This window comes from Perca flavescens, chromosome 19 (genome assembly GCF_004354835.1).
Source record: "Perca flavescens isolate YP-PL-M2 chromosome 19, PFLA_1.0, whole genome shotgun sequence".
Classification (NCBI taxonomy): domain Eukaryota; kingdom Metazoa; phylum Chordata; class Actinopteri; order Perciformes; family Percidae; genus Perca; species Perca flavescens.
Window position 1 is genome coordinate 15,276,974 of NC_041349.1, and position 20,270 is coordinate 15,297,243.

At 40.1% G+C, this 20,270-nt stretch overlaps 1 protein-coding gene across 1 annotated transcript in view; it reads right to left on the bottom strand.

Moving 5' to 3' along the window:
• Window positions 1-371: 371 nt before the first annotated feature.
• The window catches only part of LOC114545380 (solute carrier family 12 member 3-like), a 37,122-nt gene continuing 17,223 nt past the window's right edge, over window positions 372-20,270 (bottom strand). Inside the window, exons 11-27 of the mRNA XM_028563652.1 lie at window positions 18,539-18,696; window positions 14,769-14,876; window positions 14,248-14,371; window positions 14,055-14,156; window positions 8,344-8,499; window positions 8,106-8,205; window positions 7,846-7,952; window positions 7,522-7,661; window positions 7,145-7,251; window positions 6,832-6,914; window positions 6,647-6,715; window positions 5,945-6,055; window positions 5,373-5,484; window positions 4,688-4,774; window positions 4,227-4,353; window positions 3,899-3,966; window positions 372-3,303 (exon numbers count right to left, since the gene is read on the bottom strand). Of these exons, the coding sequence (XP_028419453.1) occupies window positions 3,165-3,303; window positions 3,899-3,966; window positions 4,227-4,353; window positions 4,688-4,774; window positions 5,373-5,484; window positions 5,945-6,055; window positions 6,647-6,715; window positions 6,832-6,914; window positions 7,145-7,251; window positions 7,522-7,661; window positions 7,846-7,952; window positions 8,106-8,205; window positions 8,344-8,499; window positions 14,055-14,156; window positions 14,248-14,371; window positions 14,769-14,876; window positions 18,539-18,696 (1,898 nt within the window). The 3' untranslated portion in view covers window positions 372-3,164. The remainder of the gene's footprint in view (window positions 3,304-3,898; window positions 3,967-4,226; window positions 4,354-4,687; window positions 4,775-5,372; window positions 5,485-5,944; window positions 6,056-6,646; window positions 6,716-6,831; window positions 6,915-7,144; window positions 7,252-7,521; window positions 7,662-7,845; window positions 7,953-8,105; window positions 8,206-8,343; window positions 8,500-14,054; window positions 14,157-14,247; window positions 14,372-14,768; window positions 14,877-18,538; window positions 18,697-20,270) is intronic.

The window sequence follows — 20,270 nt, forward strand, 5'->3', positions numbered from 1 at the left end:
TTAATAAAATTAATGAATTACATATACTTAATTTTCTTGCACATGCATTTAAAAGCATTTAATGTTGCTAATCTGAACATCCAGTGTCTGTTCGGCCTTACCTTGTAAAATAAAAATAAAAACAGAAATTGATCAGTTCATGTAATAAGCAGCATCAGCAGTTTTGTAACTGCTCTTGGACAACATATTTTCTGATCTGATCATTTATCCATACCCTACAAGCCAGTTTGATGATGAGACAACTCTATGGTTAATCCTTGGTTAGGTGTAGGGAAAGTATGATTTGGGTTAAAATAAGCACTGAAACCAATTTGTAGTTTAACAGTTTATTAAGCAATTATTTGTTTACATTAAACTTTTAAAATGGCATGCACACATTTTACATAATCTCACCATCACCAGATATTCACCAAAAATGTTCCATGTTGAACGCGGGAAAGCAAAATCAAACCTCTATACTGTGAATTGGTGTATTTCTTCCTTTTCCTGCCATAAATATAGGTGAAAGATACAAGTTTTGAATCATATAGAAAAAATATAACTACCTCAGAAAATAAAAATTAGTGATCATTTAGGCGAATCAGGAAATAGAAAAACCTGTAATCCTCAGTAATCTTCCCTCAATTTAAAATCTGCTGTTAGAAAGTCTGTTAGTTATTTCATATCTCTCCCTCTTAGGTTGTAATTCCTACATTTGCCAGAATGCCATTCACTAGTGTCAACGTCACACAACTGCAAACAAAGTGAAAACAATAATTAAAACGCCAGCTACCAGTAAGTAAAGGGTTTTTACTTAGAACAGATCTAATTAAACTCCTCATTGTCAGTCTTTTTGAACCACTTATGTTGTCCTCCTCTGTCCATGACTCCAGACATGTCACAATCATTATCCGTCTTATGCGAGTCCCAGTTCTTATAGCAGACCACCTCGTCACTGACCCAGAACTAGAACTGCAGAGTGCAGGTGTAGCGCGGTCCCAGCCAGACATAGGGACTGTCGGCCTTCTTGGCTCTCTCTTGGACCCATCTCTGCTGGTCGAGGTTGGTGATGGAGACCAGGTCACACTGGTGCTCTCTGCAGTAATATAAGGCATCCTCCCAGATTTTGTTCTGATTAATCAGGATCACTTTTCACCAATATAAGGTGTTCGCCCACAAGGTAGTGTTTGGGTCTGGGTGCTTCTTTGCTTTTACCGGCAGCCTTTGGCCAGGGGCGCTGACTAAGATTAGAAGATAGTCTCATATTGCCAGACCTTCCTCCACAGCACTGTCCACACAAAACTCTGGGATAGGAGAAAATGTGCTCTGGTTTATTGGCATTTCTTTAAACCAATCACAATTGTTTTGGGCGGCGCTGAGCACCTGACGCAATAATGGAGCCGCTGCAAAAATAGCCTCATGAAGGAACTTATTTTGGTGGAACGTGTTCAAAAGTTGTTTTAGTCGTGCAACAGAAAACTCATATTGGACTGATTCTAGCTATCTGTCTCGATTTACCCTGCAAAGATTTGAGGAGCGGTTAACCATAGCCCTAAAAAATCAACATCAAGTGAAGGACATCTGGCCATTGACGAAATATCCGGCGGCATGAAACGTCGTCGATATAGACTATTCTAAAGATGATATTGATGAGAGTGATGTAAGTAACTACATGGTGTTATCTTCCATCCCTGCCTCTAAGAGCTCTTACAGCGAAAACACACCGGGCGTTTAACATAGCATATAGCCCGCAAAGTGTAGATGCGTCCCGGATCGCGCCTGGCCATTCATACCAGACGTGTTATTTCCACACGACGGTCACAAAGCCCTCTCTCTCACTCTCTCTCTGTCTCTCTCTCAATCTCCCTCTCACTCTCTCTCTCTCGTAAAAATTGGATGAGGCATTCACTAACGCCCCTAGTGGCCAATATTCGCAAAATTTGTTCCAGTGCATTTGAGGGTCATGCCAAATGAGGATCTTAAAGCAACACTATTCCAATGAGACAACCTGTAGGGCAAAAAGTTACATAGTGTTGCTTTAAGTTTTGTGTTGATAGCATTTAATTTGGCCGAGATATGTAAAGTTTTGCGTTATGGTTGCTAACTACAAATTATATATATTATATATTATATATATATATATAAATATTGTTCGTAGCATCTTTAAAAGCTACCAAAATTCTTTTGATATATATTTGTCAGCTTCATCTGGAAATGCTATGTGCCAAGTTTTGTGCAGATCGGGGAAGGAGGGTTAAAAAAATTTAGGTTTACGATAAATTGCGATTTTACTTTGATAACAATCTAGGCAGAAATGGCTGTGGTACCATTTGGTGCCTGAGTTACGTGTCACAGTCTGTACCACCCCTGAAAGTTTCACTTGCGTAAGTACAGTACAGTGTAGGCTGCAGTATGAGTTTTATTGAAGGAAGAATAATAACTAGAACGGCAAGCAGTTGTGAACGGGATGTATTTAGCAGATGCAGGAAATCTGATTAATTATTCACAAGTTATGCAACTCTGTTTTGACTGCAACCTACAGGAAGTCTTTTTACTATAACTTCCATACAAAATTCCTTTGATAATTTTTTGTCACGAGGGTCCATAGATTATACATGCTAATCATCATGTAGATAGGACTCTTGATCTAAGAGGAGTTAGAAAAACTAGGTTTTGCATATATTGTGATTTTGCATATACCGCGTTGCCTTGCAAACACGGACCCCAGCCCCCTCAGGCTTGGACCCCTAATAAAAACCTGAGCGATTTCCATAGAGTTCCCAGCTCTGCTGGTACTGGGAACCGCATTGCCTTGCATAGGTTGGTTCCTACCTCTCTCTCTCTCTCTCTCTCTGTCACTCTGTCGGTCCGTCCGTCTCTCTCTCCGTGTGCCTGATTACGTGTCTCACTGTGAGAAGTCAAGACAGCCAAAATCACCATGAACGTAGTGTTTCATTTTTACACGCAAGAAATATAGTAGACGCCGAAATGATTGCTAGACCGCGCAGGCCGACATGGATGCTACAAGCCGGTGTTTTTTTGCTGTTACTCTGTAAATTCCGCTCATTTTCTTTATGTTCAAATATTAGTTATAGTTAATATTATTTAATAATACTTTTTAACCCTTTACTGTTAGGTTTCTGTGGCTTAATTTAGTGTCCATCCCTGTAAGACCATTTATTCATTCACTGGCAGTAGAAAGTGAGCACATCCTCCTGGTTTCCTCGTATCAGCACCACAGGGCAGTGGAGGCCACAGGTCAGAGTATCCAACCAGGCCATGTACAGAGCACTAGTGCAGTCGCTGTGTGGCACAGGAAGGCTCCTGGAAAAAGCATAAAATTTACATGAACATAACAAAACTACATGACAAGAACAGAGACTGTTCTTACTTGACTTACGGGGAAAATATGTACAGTAAAATGTGTGCACGCTGGGGTTTGCAGTGAACCTAAAGAGACCTAATCTCTCCCATCAAGATAAATCTTAATGCTTCAGCATTTATACACACTATATAAACATTTACTAAATTGTGTATAACACACTAGAATGTAGGGTTAACATATAATTGTTTATCAACATACTTTTCAACCACTGTAACTCCTCCTATGGGCACCCAGTGGATGCTTGTTAAAAACAGGCTAATAAATGGCAATAATGTAAAACACAGTTAGTTACAAGAATATAAACGATGTCTTCATAAGAGAAGTTAAATTTGATTAAGAAATGCTATAAATTATTAAAGACTACTCCTACTACTACTACTTTTTAGTTTTAATCACTTCCCTTAAAAACAAAGAGGTGGAGCATCCCAAAAATATTAAAAAAGTTTAAAAAACACTGACCACTGTCTTTTAGGGAAACTGCCTTGCTTTAATATTTTCATTAACCTGAAGTGATAATGTAAACTGCGTACTCACACAACCACGAGAGCAGCCCGTTTTGAATTCCTCCGGATGATTTCATTCAGTCTCACTTTTGCCACAGACTGGGAAGGAAGACGTTTGACCGAGTTTATTGACAGTGAATGGCATTAACATGGACAGCATGTTGTTAGACATTAATTATGTTTACACACACACACACACACACACACACACACACACACACACACACACACACACACACACACACACACACACACACACACACACACACACACACACACACACACACACACACACACACACACACACACACACACACACACACACACACACACACACACACACACACACACACACACACCTTAAGTTTGAAGGCCTCAAACTCTCTGTCTGATATTTTCCATGGGGCGTTTTGAGAGACTGAGACACCTTCCTGCGGTTCATCATATAGCCTGAACGGGGCGACAGTGTCCACAAACCTATCAAGGCTTAAAAGCAGCATTAGAAAGAAAAAAGGACAGAAGTCAGTGTGTGAAGAAGGACAAAGAAAAACAATAGTTCCTAGCCCCCTCGGGCTTGGATCCCTAATAATCTTTACGATTACAATAGTTCTCTGTATGGCTAGACCCTGGAAAGTATAACTTGCGGCGCCATGAGTAAAAAAGTACTGCACATAGTGGCTTTAATGTTTTGTTTGTTCAAAATAAAGCTATACATAAACATTGAACATGAAAGCCTGTTCTTAGAGCCCTTCCTTTTTCAGTACAACTGTTCCTATTTCAGTATATGTTGTCAGTGAATGCAGAGTTATCCCGGACATACTTCTTGGCCTGTGGATGCTTCTCGCAGTCCGTCATGACTGTAACGTTGTTAAAATCCAAACGAAACCGTTTCAGAAGAGCAAGCATCCTAAAAGAAATAACAGTCAAAGTCTCAGCACATCAGTTTCCTCAGACCATAATGCATTACCATAATGCATTTTATATGGCAACACAACAGTGTCCATGAAATCTGAATTTTAAAGAAATCTGAATATTTCTGTATGAAATAAATAAATTTTCTGCTATATGTATGTATGTATGTATGTATGTACAGTATGTATGTATGTATGTATGTATATATATATATATATATATATATATATATATATATATATATATATATATATATATATATATATATATATATATATTTATATATATATGGAGTTTTGCATGGGAAAACAGTTCATAATTGTATGTTTGCATTCTTACCAAATCCCTTCTTATTTTTCCAACATCACTTGAATGAACATGGACTATTAATGTTTAATTTCAAATTTGTGCATTGAGAATCAATTCTGTAGCTCAGGAAAAGTGAAAAAATTAAAGGGGCAGGACCAAGACCTTTTTTTATTTTACCGTTCTTGATGTGCACCAGGATGGGAAGCTATCCTGTGCTCACTAAAAACATATTATTTTTCATTATTACTCACTTATCCCAGAAGGTAAAATAAGAGAATACATACTCGTTACGGCTTTTCTCCATGTTTTGTTCCTCTCCTACGATGAAGACTCTGACCTTACAGCGGCTCCAGCGTTTCCTCCTGGTGAGCAGGTAAGGCACCAGCAGAGTCAGACCTTAAAAGAGAAGAAAGAGAAATACTGCAACTAAGAAAGATGATCTATGAAAATGTATATTTTTTTGCATGCCTCTGTATCCATGGATGGATGGATAGATGGATGTATCCAGCCCATACTGTCAGACATAGAGGTGGCTCCTCCTTGTGTCCACCGACCATTATTGTAGTAAAACTATCCTATTATTCCCTGACCATTGGTGTCCGCCACAATGTTGAGGGTTACCACCCCTTAAGGCACCTAAGACCCTGAGATCACAGGTTCAATGCCCTCAACCTCCAGACGGATGCCAGAAAAGTTCCGCCGGCAGTGTGAGTTGAAGATCTGTCGGAAAGGGCCTCCTCCAGAAGTCCCCAGTTAACCCATTTAATAATATATTATAATTATATTGATTATCACAGATAACCAAGAAGTCATCAGCAAAAAACTAGTGTATTGGGCTGGTTACAACAGTTCTAACCTCCATCATCTGCTATCCAGTAGATGTCAATGGTCTTCTTCCCCTGGTCATCCTGAAACACTGTCTCCATCTCACCACTATCGCCTTCATTGGTCAAATTGTCAGCTGGAACTGCAAAAGAAGGAAGATTGAGAGGCGGGGCAATATTTATAATTACTAGTTATAATTAGTAGTCTAGAGTAGTATTAGGAAGCAAAAATGCACTCTAATGTGTCCAAATATAAGAAAATACTGTAATATAGTTACGAAGTGGTGGCGCTTTTAGCTCTGTTTTTGTTCTTTACCAACTCCTAAGAGAAATATCTGGCTTCTTAGCTGCTAGAGGCTCCACAATGTTAACCAGCCTGTACACTCAGGTGTACAGTGGCTCTTTTGAGCATTTTCTCTTAAAACAGCTGCCCGCTGCAGCCAAAAATGACACTATGGGAGCTGTGAGAGAGAACCCAGTAAATGTGTGATCGGACAGCTAAGAAATGAGCTTAAACTCTCTAAAAAGCACTGTAAAGCCGCGGGAAGAAGTGTTGGGCAAGTTTCTCAGGAAGTGTAATATGTTACTCTTTATTTATTACTCCTTAAAAAAGTAATAATATTACTTTACTTATTAATTAGTATCGAAAGTAATTTGTAACATTACTTAGTATCAAAAGTATTTACAATGTCCTCAAAATATTGTATTCCAATGTACTGTATATGTGTGCTCACCGGGTTCACCCTCAGAAGATTGCTGGTCCTCTTTTTCAACAGATTCATCAGGCTGAAAACCCTGGTTTACTGGAAGACAGACATTGCATCCTTAACCATTTTGTATTCAATATTATTCAAATATGTCATGTTGTAGGAAATCACACAGATAAACTAAAGACAAAAGGGTTATGAAGTCTTCTAACCTTCAAAATCAAACTCGTCAGAGGTATCCAATCCTTCCATCATCCTCAAGATACATAGACCGTATTTGTAGTCGAAGGTATCGCTAGAGAAAAGAGAAGAAAAGGAAGTTAAAATATAAGTTATAAAGTAGTAATGATGATAAAAAATAATGATATGTTATTCTTACAGCACCTGTAAGCACCTATAGAGACAGCAATGAATTTTTAAAATGTGCAATTTTCCTCAGACTGTAGAGAGCTGTTTAATCCTTCAATGACACTAAAACCGAAAAGTCAACACAGTTTTTTTTATCTTTTCTTTAACTAAACTCACGTTATGGTGTTGATATAATCATCAATGCTTTCAGGAGAACTGTCCCTCCAGTTTGACTTGAAGCCCAGGACCAGAGTGTTGGGCTTCAGCTTGCCAAGACCAGAAGCCTTGAGAAAATGTTAAATGAGAAGATAAATTATATTTAACGTTTCATAAAATAGAAAGAAAAACATAAAGTATGTAGAAATACTGTACTATGTGAGAAAAGATACAAATATGAAAAAAGCCAAAATTGCAAGGATAAGACAGCATAAATTGTGTTTAACAGGTTGTCATCTTAAAACAGAATCTAAAGCCAGATTAATCCCCAGCAAATGTTGTTAATATGATTGAAGCCATAGTTATTTCCCACAGATAAACACATGCAGATGTTTTACCTGTAGCAAATGTCGAGCTCCAACTCTGAGGCTGTCAGCAGTGAAAGGAGAATAAAAGGAGCGCACCTTCCTCTTGTTCATCCAATTTACCAACCGATCTGTGGCATCCTGTGGCTGAGTCTGTCTGTCCTGGTCCATAAAGGACAAGGAGGTTCAATAAAAGACATAAAAGCAAAATGAAAACATTGAATACGACCAGTAAAACATGTCTGATGAAAAGCTACTGTAAGGAGGATTGGGTAGTTTTCTCCTACAAGGATATGAATCATCTCTCTTATTTTCCTTTCGCTAACAAAACTTTTGAGATTAAATAACTAACCATAATTATGTCGCCACAGATCATGAGGCTTGCGTGTTTGGTAAAGGAGTCAACAAAGTCCACCAGGGCTGGTCGCTGAGTTGGTGGCCCAGTTAGGACCAGACATTGCGGTCTGAAGGAACACATAAAATGTTAACACACTACTTTTTTTAAGTATGAGATCAATTTGTAGTTAAACATGTATTGGACAAATACTATAGAGAGAAGTCTATATGCTTATTAGGAATATTGATGCATGATATAACCAAGGCTTTGGGTCACTCACCTAAAATTTTTGACATGATCCTCTACACCAGATAGAGCGACAGAGGCTGACAAAGCCATGTTGTATGAACCTGCCTGGATTGATGAACCCCAGTTCACATCTGTGGATATCAAAACACACACATGTGAGGTGAAATCACACTGTTCTGACTTGTTCTGTTCCATTCATTAATGTAGGCCAGGCTATTCTCATCAGAACATAGTTGCATTTCAAAACATATTCTTTCTTTTGGACTTACTTGGCTTTTTGTAGTAGATGTATAGATACAGGAGGATGTAGACGATCAAAGTGATGAGACCAGCCCACCAGCTAAATAGGAACATCAGTATGAAAGAGACCAATGCTCCAACAAAAGATACCCATTTATTGTAGTAAATAAACTGCGGCCTCCAACCTAAAGGGGGGTGACGATGAAAAAATAGATGACTTTCAGGTGAAATAACACATAACCTTTAATCTTACATATCCACACCTCTGTCCAATATGGCAGCCAGAGGGCAAATGTCTGTTTCTTGACATGTAATGACTTTGCATTGGTTACAGTCTGGCTCCTATATCTCCTGACAATCCCTTGGTTCGGGCTCACCCTTGGTTACTTAAACATAATCCACACATTGAAGAACCCCAAACCTGAGGATTAGCTAAAGTAAATTTAAAAAAAAATCACACATTAACTATCAGTGATTTAACCAAAACTATGGGAGTATGGAGGTCTGGCCAAAAAGAACAAAAGAAGGGAAGAAACCTGGGCCAACCGACCAAGGGCCATTGGACCCAGAACTCCAGAATAGTGACGAAACTAACAAAGCCAGACCTCCATCTTCAAAAGAAATAAACACATAAGAAAGAACGCAACAGAATAAGACACAGTGGTCAAAGGCTGCTTCAATCTCAGAGAGCGATCCCCGTCTCCCAGCCTTTCTTATTGACAGGGTCCACATTGTGACACTGTGAGGCCACATTGACAATGAGGATCAGGAGCACCCGATATGGGCAGACAGGAAGAAGAGAGCCAGGCAAGACAAGGCAGCCTTATTTGTATAGCACATGTCAGCAACCGGGCAATTCAAAGTGCTTTACATAAAACATTAACGAGCAGTTCAAAACAATAAAAAAATTAAAAACAGATAAAATATGAGAATAAAAGTTACAGTGCAGTTTAAGAAATTAACAATTATTTAAAGCAAGGCAGCATCAAAAAGAAAGGTCTTCAGCCTTGATTTAAAACAACAGAGTTGCGATGGACCTGCAGTTTTCTGGGAGTTTGTTCCAGCATAAAAACTGAACGCTGCTTCCCCCTGTTTAGTTCTGACTCTGGGGACAGAAAGCAGACCTATCCCAGACAACCTGAAAGGTCTGGGTGGTACATAGTGTAGCAGCAGATCAGAAATATATTTTGGCCCTTTGGCCTTTAGTGACTTATAAACCAACAAAAGTATTTTTAAATCAAATCTTTGAGGGACAGGAAGCCAATGCCAAGACTTCAGAAATGGAGTGATGTAATTCACTTTCTTGGTCTTAGTGAGGACTCAAGCAGCAGGGTTCTGAATCAGCTGCAGCTGTCTGATAGATTTTTTTAGGGAGACCTGTAAAGACACCGTTACCGTAGTCAAGTCTACTGAAGCAGAAGTTCTGTTGCAGAAGTTCCCATAAATGTGTGGCAATTGTACGTTGCTTTGCTTTCACTTTTCTGTCCAGTTCATCCCAAACCAGCTCAATGGGGTTTAAGTGTGGTGACTGTGCTGGCCACTCCATGTTTTTTGCTACGGTAGTTCTGGCATAGCTTGGTCATTATCTTGCTGATCTTTTGGTTCAGGGTGCCTTTCACTCTGTACAAATAACCGACCCTGGATCCAGGAAAACAGCCCCAGACCATCATGTTTCCTCCTCCATGTTTGACAGTTGATGTCACACACTGAGGAACCATCCTTTCGCCTACTCAACGGCATACAAAAATCCTGCGTGATAAATTCATCAGTCCATAACAAATTCTCCCAGTCTTAAGTAGTCCATTGGCAGTGTCTTTTGGCCCAGGCAAGCCTCTTTTTCTTATTCTGACGTCTTAGCAATGGCTTTCTTGCTGCAACTCAACCTATCAAACCTGCAGCACGAAGTCTTCTCTTTACAGTTGAAACTGAGACTTGCTTATTATGACCAATATTAAGCTGTGCTTGAAGCTGTTGTCCTGTGAGCCGCCTATCACGCTAGCTGTTGACTCTCAGAAACTTGTCTTCTGATTCTGTTGTGGCTTTGGGTCTACCAGACCTCTTCCTGTCAGAGTTTCCCCCAGTTTCCAAGTGCCTTTCGATGGTGAAGAAAACTGTACTCACTGATACCTTGACTTTCTTTGCAATTTCTCTGTAGGAAAGACCAACATTCTTAAGTGTTATGATGGCCTGTCTCTCTTCCATTGTTAATTGCCCATATCCTGCCATTTTTATAGCAATACACTACTTTCTGCAGTACAATACTGTTCAAATAAAGCTCACGAGTGTATGGTACCAAAGTGTGTTCCAACAATACTTTTATACAAACAGAGGGGGTTGTAAGTAATCCAGACAAGTTGTAACACCTGTGGGTAGCACCAACTTTCAAAGCTTGATCAACCTCCATTGCTGCAGAACAGTTTTATATTGTTAACCCATTTCTTGTTCCCTGAAAAAGGCCTTTTTGTAAAATTCTGAAATGTACATTATTTTTCAGTTTTGGGTAACCTTACTTTTTTTAACCTCAGGCAGTTCACCACTTACCTTTGTTACATTTCAAGCTATTCATTGGACTTGAACTGCTAAAATTTCAATAAAAAACTAAAAAAATTGGGGTTTCTGACTGGTAGTGTAAGTCCATTAACCCATGATATATTCTTATATTGTGTTAGGGTCAATTTTTACTCGTTTTCAAGTTCAGATGTGTATAAACTACCATTTACTTGGAACAAGGCTTCAAGATTTCCCCAGACATGGCTATTCTAACACAAGAAAAGATGGTTTGAAAATTTTAGTAAATTGTAAAAAAAAGTAACATATGTGGTGTTACGGGTCAAATATGACCCGGCAGAGAATATTAACAGTTGTGGGCTGCTTTGTAGATGAAATTTAGCTCAAAGGTCCCCAACCACACCACAAACACACACACACACACCCCTACAACATTTGTAAAGGGTAAAATGGGTGGTATATTTTAAGATCAAAGAAAAAATAACATTAGAAAGAGTGTTTACATGTAAATGAATACATAATAAGTTAACTATGAGGTGAAAAACAATATTGGATGATAATCATTGTTTTATGAGTATATTGGGCTTGGAGTTAAATCACAGGTCAAATTTGACCCCCTAACACAAAAAAATGTGTGCAGCTTTCTAACACATTACAAGGGTTAAAGTGATAATAAGCTGACTTTGTAATTATCTTAATGTGGCTGTTGAAATTCAGGTCTGAGTCCATGACTACACCAACATTTCTGGCTTTGTCTTTTGTTTTTAACATTGTCGTTTGAAGCTGAGCTCTCACTTTTAATAGTTCCTAGTTTAATTGCTCCAAAAACAACCACCTAAATTTTTTTGTCATTTAATTAAAAAAAAGTTCTGGCACATCTGGTCCTTAATTTGTTCAATGCATTTACTCAGTTTTTGTATTGGACTATAGTCCCCTGGCGATACATTTATGCCAATTTGTGTGTTGTGCGCGTAACTATGATAACTTATTTTGTTGTTTTCCATTATCTGAGCCATTGGAAGCATGTAGATGTCAAACCCCAGAATGGAGCCTTGGGGAACACCGCACATCATATTTGTATGCTCAGAGGCATAATTACCTATAGACACAAAGTAGTCCCTATTCTTTAAAGCAGACATATTATGCTCATTTTCAGGTTCATAATTGTATTTTGAGGTTGTACCAGAATAGGTTTACATGGTTTCATTTTCAAAAAACACCATATTTTTGTTGTACTGAACATTGCTGCAGCTCCTCTCTGTTTTAGATATAGAGTGAGACAGCTCTTTTTTTTACCATCTTTGTTGGCAGTCGCACATGCGCAGTAGCTAGGTAAGGATCATATTACCTAGTTAACTGTCAAAACAACTTCGATCACTTACAAGGCAGGATTAGCCGGGAGACTTCTTCTAAACGAGGGCACACTTCCAATTTAGCATGGAATACCTGCAGAACAGGGACATGTAAGTAGTTCTTTTGTAGATTATGGTGAACTTGTGTTTGTTGTGCTAGCGGTTAGCCACCTTGTCTTGGCTACTGACGTAGAAAACCGTGCAGATTTTGAACAGCTCACCCGGAGACTGAAGGCAGGACACATTCAGAAACCCGTATCTAACTCAAAACAGCATGGATGGGTTTTTCTCAAGTTTGTATGCATGTGGAAGCACCAGAGACACAAAATAACACCCCAAATCCCAGATTCATAATATGGGCACTTTAAGTAGTAGTAGTAGTTTTAGTACTGTGCCAGAAAGTCCTACCCAGTCTTCCAATCAGTCCAATAATATGTCATGGTTGATTGTGTTAAATGTAGCACTGAGATCAAGTAATACTTAGACTGAAGTTTTGCCACTATCTGTGTTTAAGTGGATGTCATTAAAGACTTTAACAGGTGCCATCTCAGTGCTGTGGTGTGGTTGAAAACCCGACTGGAAGGCATAAAAAACAGTTTGGTCACAAGAAAAGGTGGAGTTGTTGAAAAGGCCTGTGGGAAGACACCTGAAAGAAAAGATGTGTTTACAATCTGTAGAAGAAGCTGAAACGAAACAATTTGAAACATTTTTGAAAAAGCCAGGAGGTTGAGCTGGCATCCCCTCAGTCCATCATCACATCCAATGGTGCAAAAAGATCTGAAAACCTGGGGAGCTTTGCTTTGGACTTGTGACAACAACCAACAGTCTGCCAATCTGCACAGAAGCCTGGCCCCACAATATGAACAGACTGGTTATCCTCCAGAATCCAGGAAGCTGCTGCCCTTTTGTCATTGACAAGGTCATAAATCCCTCTGCAGTCAGATTAAAACTCCCCAAAAGTATGAAGTTTCATACCACTTTCCATTTCTCCCAGCCTGTTCATTCAAGTGATCTGTGTCTTCCACGACTCGCCAGGCTCATTGATGACCTCCCTGCCTTATCTGTTCACGGCTTGCTAGATGTGCAGCGCCGGGGAACGGGGCTTCAGTACTTGGTGGACTGGGAGGGTTATGGACAATGAACAATTTTGACAAACCCAGTGGGTCGCCTGGAGGCTCCCATTGAGGGGGGTTCTGTCAGGATCTGCAGTACTTTGTCCATCTACCCTTGTTCCCCTGTGTTTCCCCTCTCAATTGCTGTTGTATGTTTGTTTTCCCCTGTCTGTCAGTGCGTGTCTTAGGCTGGGCGGGGCGGCCCTACATCCTACTCATCAACTCCAACTCCACACACCTGCTGCTCCTCACACCTGCGGTCCATTTCTCTGATTTCCATATACCTGTTTAAAGCCAGTCCTTTCAGTTTGTTGTGAAACCTACAGTGGTAACACCTTGGTATTTTGTCTGTGAGTTTTTCTTGTTGCTCAATCATTCTCTCTTTTGAAATGAATGTGTCTGCATTGTGGGTCCACTTAAAACAATTGTAAAACATAACAAAATCTTATATTTCTATAGTATCTTAGAGTCTATAGACTGAGCCCTAAAGGGGAGACACACGGGTAAAATTATACTAAATAAAAACATCTTATAAGGGAGGCTGGGAGGAGCATTGATGAGTCAGCAAAGTGACTGAAGCAGGAGGCCACTGGGAGGAGCATGGATGAGTCAGCAAAGTGACTGAAGCAGGAGGCCACAGTTTGCTTTGGGTTTTCTTTTAGCTTCGAACGCAATGTTTCCGTAACCCTAAACCTTAGCCATAGCAGTGGCCAGACAGAAAAGCTCAAATCAGTCGCTTTAGAAGGCAATGACAAACAGTTAACTCACCTGGAGCGTTTGTGAATGAAGCGTGAAAGCAACTAAAGTTGATGAGGGTGTAGACACACATGAATAAGCTCGAGTTCAAGATTGCAATGGTGTCCAGGTTACCTGTAACGATACAAGAGAGAATAATCAATCATTGACAACAAATCAAGAGCTATAAAGATAATTACAAAGTGCAGCATTAGATCACCCCCACCAATGAGAGTGAAGGCCACAGCAATGATGAAGGAGAGCACATAGGCCCGGAGTGGCTCATCATTTTTCCCATAGCCCTTGGCAAAGATTCCAATGTATGGGTATATATTGTCTCTGCACAAACACTGGCAGATAAAGCAGAGAGTAGAAATGTATTAATATGTGCATCATGTTAGATTTGGCTACATTTATAAATACGTTAGTATAGATATGAAGCATTTAATAACTTTTACAAATGTATTATGTTTTTATTATGATGTTGCCCCTTTTGAAAGATAAATATCACAGTTTTGCCAGTATCACATAAAGCAATAATAATAATTTTAGTAATGTCTCGGATTCGACTCTTGTCTTTTCTGTCATTGTGGTCATGGTCTGGCAGTTCAACAATTTAATACATTCTTGAAAACCTTGTGTCTAAATTCATCACAAAGCTTTATCTTAACAATGTACATCCGCTGAGCCAGAAAAAAATAGATGTCACAGGCAGATTAACATCAGAGTGTGGCTGTTGTTTGTCACCTGAAAGATTTTAGGAGCAGAGACGAGGTAGCCAAGAGCAGACGACAAGGTGGCTGCAAAGGCACCAATAATGATGAGGTAGTACCAACCTGATAGTTGGCCCATTACCTAGTTGGAAAAGTCATAAAGATATTTACATTATCATTTCATATAAAACTTGTGAATTAAAGTAGCTATGAGGAACTTTTAAATGTTTCTGAAACGTTTCAATTTCCATATGATGATTATAAATACTCGTAACAGCAAATAAGGCTAACAGTGAAAAGATTTTAGGGCTCGAGCACCAACATCGTCTGGGGCGAAGGCCCTATTGAAATTCAAACGTTTCTTCTTTTTTTTTCATTAAGGCCCAAGCACCGATAACATTGGTTGCCGAAGGCTCTATTGAAATCGCTTGTGATTATTAGGGCATGAGCGCAAACGTTGTCTGGGGCGAAGGCCATTTTGAAATTCTAAATAGGGCCCGAGCACCAACATCCAGGCCCTATGAAATTCAAATATTTTTCTTTTCTCTTTCTTACTTTCTTTTTCTTATTATTAGTCTATGCATTATGCATCCCCCTATGCTGAGAGGGACTAGGGCCCGTTCATTGCTGCTTGAAGCTTTAACTTCCTTTTTTTCTGTGATGGCCCTGCCCCAGTATCAGCTATAACTACAACAGATAACTTCTAAAATATAATTAAAATACAATTAGGTTGATATAAAGAAATATCCTGCTACCTTTTACCTGATACTCAAATAGGCTTTTTTGGTGTTACACGGAAATCTGTGACCCATTAGAATGTGTGACTGTAGAGTTGTTTATGGTTATTACTGATAAACTACCAGTGTTTCCAGGTAATCTCTACACCTCTGGAGGTGTAATTTAGTCTAATATTACCATGAAATAAAAATAAACAGGTAGTTTAGCATTTTTCAGCACTGATTCATGATTATTACACAACCAGAAGTGTTTCCAGGTAAGAAGTGAGTACGGTATTACCTTGAAACAAAGGGAAATGTGTGGAACATAAAGGTTGGATGTGTTTCAGCATTATATTATGGTAATTAACTGAAATTTTGACAGTGTGCCTACTACTTGGTGCACATCCCAATAACACTGGCTAACAGTAAATCTGCTGTTTGACATATCCTGAAAAGAGACGGTAACACGGCCTACAGTAAAGAGTCTCCATGATAGGAGGAGGAGTTTGATTATTCAGAATTTGAAATATTTAACGTTTTGCTGGCAAATTTGCCCCATTAAAGTGGATGGACAGAATGTTCAAATATGACACACATTTAAAATGTTCCACATCTTTCATACATTCAGGGTAGTGTTCAACTTTCAAATCTCATTAATACGTTTTAAAATATTCAACCTTGTTTGAGGCTTTAAAAAAATGCCCTTCTGACATTTTTAGTTTAGATATTAGTCTGTATTGGATGGAATGTTCAGACTGCAGGACCCAACTGACAGAGTGAGGAGCAGCCGATGCAGATTTCTTTTTTCCTTGGCTATACCATCCACAATTTTAATCCGTCACATTGGCAAGTGTACGGTGGATAGATATTAAAAAAGAGAGACTGTGTGTGTGTCAATGAGTATGAAATAGCAGTAACGTTATAGCTCTGCCTGTGAACTTAGCAGTCCAGTCTGTCTAGTTTATCTGTCGCTGTTAGTGAATTTATGCTACAACTCCTCAAGACGCAAGCCAAGTTCCAGTGTCTTGCTTGCTACCTAAAAAGTTAAGCCACGGAGCTAGCAACAACTTCATTACAGGCTCACTGACTTAAAGGTCCCATAGCATGAAAATGTCACTTTATGAGGTTTTTTAACATTAATATGAGTTCCCCCAGCCTGGATATGGTTCCCCAGTGGATAGAAATGGCGATAGGTGTAAACTGAGCACTGGGTATCCTGCTACGCTTTTCAGAAAGTGAAACTTCAGATGGGCCAATCTGGAATCTTCCCCTTATGTTGTTATAAGGGGAAAGGTTACTTCCCCTATCTCTGCTTTGCCCGCCCAGATAATTTGGCCCGCCCATGAGAAAGAGAGAGACATCATGGCTTGCAAACCAGCGAAGCATGGCAGTTGGTCAAGGACACACCCCAACCTTCCACCTAGCCCCCCTCTCTCCTCCTCAATAGCATTTAAAGCTACAGACACAGAAATGGCACATCCTAAGGAAAAACTCATTGTGGGACTGGCTCTAGTGGCTGTAATTCTGCTCCAAGGCAAAATTTTGGGAAAGAGACTTCAGATACAGTATTAGGGGACCACTAAGGCCTATATAAAAGCATCAAAAAAGCATGCCATAAGACCTTTAAGGTGGGCTGGCTTTAATGTGGACCAGCTATTCTCATTTTAGTGACCAAACTGCTCCTCCAAGTTTTACTTTAGTTATTTATTAATATATACTTTCCCTTGCAACCGACAAACCTGCCATCTTATTACCGATCTGTAATATAAAGTGCTACCTAACTTAAAACGTGAGACGTGCTTGTCTGTTAGTAGCCTAAAGTTACATGAAATTTACCAGGTTTTATTTATTTTTGCCAACTATTTACTTATTGTCCCCCTGTTCTTGTGTAAAGGGTCCTTGGGTTTCATGAAAGGTGCTATTACGTTGGTTGCTACAAGAAACCCTTGCCAATACTTTGGCTCGTGACACAGTGGCTACGTTCAGACAGCAGGCAAAAGTGGCCCAGGCCACTTCCATATGTGGTCCTGAATCAGACCCAGGTCAGATTCTTTTCAATGCGGCCGCAGTGTGAACAACTAAGGCGGATTTGATGTAACTTTTACGTCAATAACTCGGGACGGGGGCCCCTGCACCCAGTGCGGCTGTCAACCGGGGCGGACTGTCCTCAGTGCACCCCAACCGTGTCGCCGTGCCAGGGTGGGGATCGGCTCATGTAAAAGGCATCAGGGGTCTGCGGCGATGTCGACAACCCACCCATCCTGAAACACGGACCAAGGAGTCTACCTGCACGCGCAAGTCAGAGGGTTACCCCGTGGTGCAATAAAAGTGAGGGCCGGTGCGCGCTGGCTGAGGTGGGATATTGGCTCCTCGGGGTCGGGCGCATCACTGACCCGTCTTGCCCGCACTGTCGGGGAGGTGGAGCGTGAGCGCGTGCGATAGGCCCTGAAAGATGGTGAACTATGCCTGGGCAAGGCAAGGGTGGAGGCCTGTAGCGGTCCAACATGCAAATCGGTCATCCGGTCACACAGACCTCTGTAGTGAATTTGCAGTCATAACCCTGCAAAAGGCCAAAATAGCCAATTCAGCTCTCTTTCTCTTCATTCTTTTCTCCTCAGCACCTGCTCATTAATGTTACGGCTGCCATATCACAAACATTTTGAAATAAAAGCGAAAATGCTTACTTCCTCCATACCTCCGTAACTTTAGTGGAACAACATGCTGCGTCTGATGTCATTGTTATTGTTCTTTTGCGCATGCAGGTCAGTTCAAAACCACAAACAGTTCACACTGGAATCTGATATTGGCCACATTTTAAAAGGTAATGTGAACAGCCAAACAAAAAAATCAGATCTGATCAAAAAAATCGGAATTAAGCATTAAGACTTGCGGTGTGAACATAGCTAGTTACAACCGGTTTAGCTCAGGATACATCCAAAGTAGGCTGTACTTACAAACTTAAGTTCCTCGTAGCCACTTCTTCCTGAGGCAGGAAAACTGGCTCATTTTACAAACCCAGTAAATTTTGGATAAAGAAAGGTTATCATATTTTTATTCCATGATAGGCAGAAGGATTGAGTGGTACCTTTTGAGTGTTGGCCAGGCCATCTTGACAAGACTGTGACACGATGCATTCTGTGAAGTTCCAGCCGAACTGACATCCCTGACCCAGACAGACACCAGTGGTGTTTCCAGTCATAAAGTCACTTATATTACCAGAGGCGTTCTGCACCACACACGATGCTGGAGGAAGATGAAGATGTGAATATTTTCTACATTTTGAGCCCATCAACCCTCTCATGCTCATGCAGATCACTGATGACACTGCCCTTAACATGAATGATATATCCTCAGGCCCACTGCCTCCTGTCCCATCACCCAAAATAACTTAACCTCTTAAACAATCCCTACTAGTTTAGGTAATCAAATGAGAAGCAAATACATATGTTCTGTGCCAGGCAGAGTAGCAAAGTGCCTGTTGTATGCATTTATGTCTCCTCTTTTTCTTTCTCTTTCCCACTCTGGCCATTTTCAAAATTGCCAACAACATACTACATACCAATGCAGCATGCAGTATACAGTACCTACTGCATACTGTGTTAATCAGTAGTATGTAGTAAGAAACAGTTAAATTGTTTTATTCTCCAGTATGCTAGGCCAGGTGGAGCCTTTGATCAAGCTCGTAAAAGCACTGAAGAAAAAAATAAAACTCACAAACTCACACCACTAATGCAAATGAAAAATATAACTAATTGAGCTTAGAATTTTTTTTGTTTACTTTATAAGATGCTGCATGCTTTAGCTCCCCCACCCCTTAACCCATTTATTCTAACAGCTCATGGTGACATAAGACAAACAAGATATTTAATTAGGGGAGACTGTAATATAAAAAAACATTGAAAGATTGACAACACTGGAGCAAATTTGCAATCAATTTTTATAAAACTGCCCATATTCAAGCTCTAGACGTTGATTTCTTGCATAAAGGTCTGAGAAGTGAATGTAGTGATGTGACAGCAGACGGAAATTGCAAAACGTTTCCAGTTGTTGGCCACAATGGCAAACCGCGGTTGTTGTGATTGTTGTGGCAATTAGCATTGTGGGATACAGTAGGCGTGATAGAGAAGTGCGAGGCATTCGACATCCGAGTATTTTTGGCATACTGCAGATTTTGCCATTATGCATTCTAAATGCTACATTTGTCCAAATTAGTATGCACTGCTAATATAGTATGCAAAACAGCCTCTTTTTACTCTCCAAGTGTGGAAAGGATGATTGGTTTCGACCCGTCCAGCTGGTAATGCAGGGCATTGGTTCCCTCAGGTCTTGAGGTGGCCAATTGGCATTTGAGACCGTCAATAAAAGGAGCACACCTGAAGAGAGTTTACGCTCTGAACTTTCTGTTGGCTGAGCTGTGGCTGATTTGTGTTTAAACTTTAAACTTGTATGTGGTTGGAGGTTGAGGAACTGAAGGTAAGTTGGGGGTACCCTGTACATTTTACACTTTTACTGGTTTAACTTTGTTCAGATACACAGAGGCCATACTACGAAGCAAGATTGGGGGTGACCGAGGTAACTTCAAGTACAACCCAGGGTTTTGTCTATCACGACGGTGGGCCACTTGTTACAGGGTTGCATCATGATGGTAACTTATGCTGAACACCTAACCTGCTCGGGAGCAGGTTATGTTTGAGATTAGAGATCAACCGGTATAAAAGCACCGCCTACTGACCAATCAATACTTGATTGATAATGGCGTCACCATTTTTAGAAGACCCGGTGGAGCTCGGTGCGCAGATAGTGAGAGGTGCGCTCAG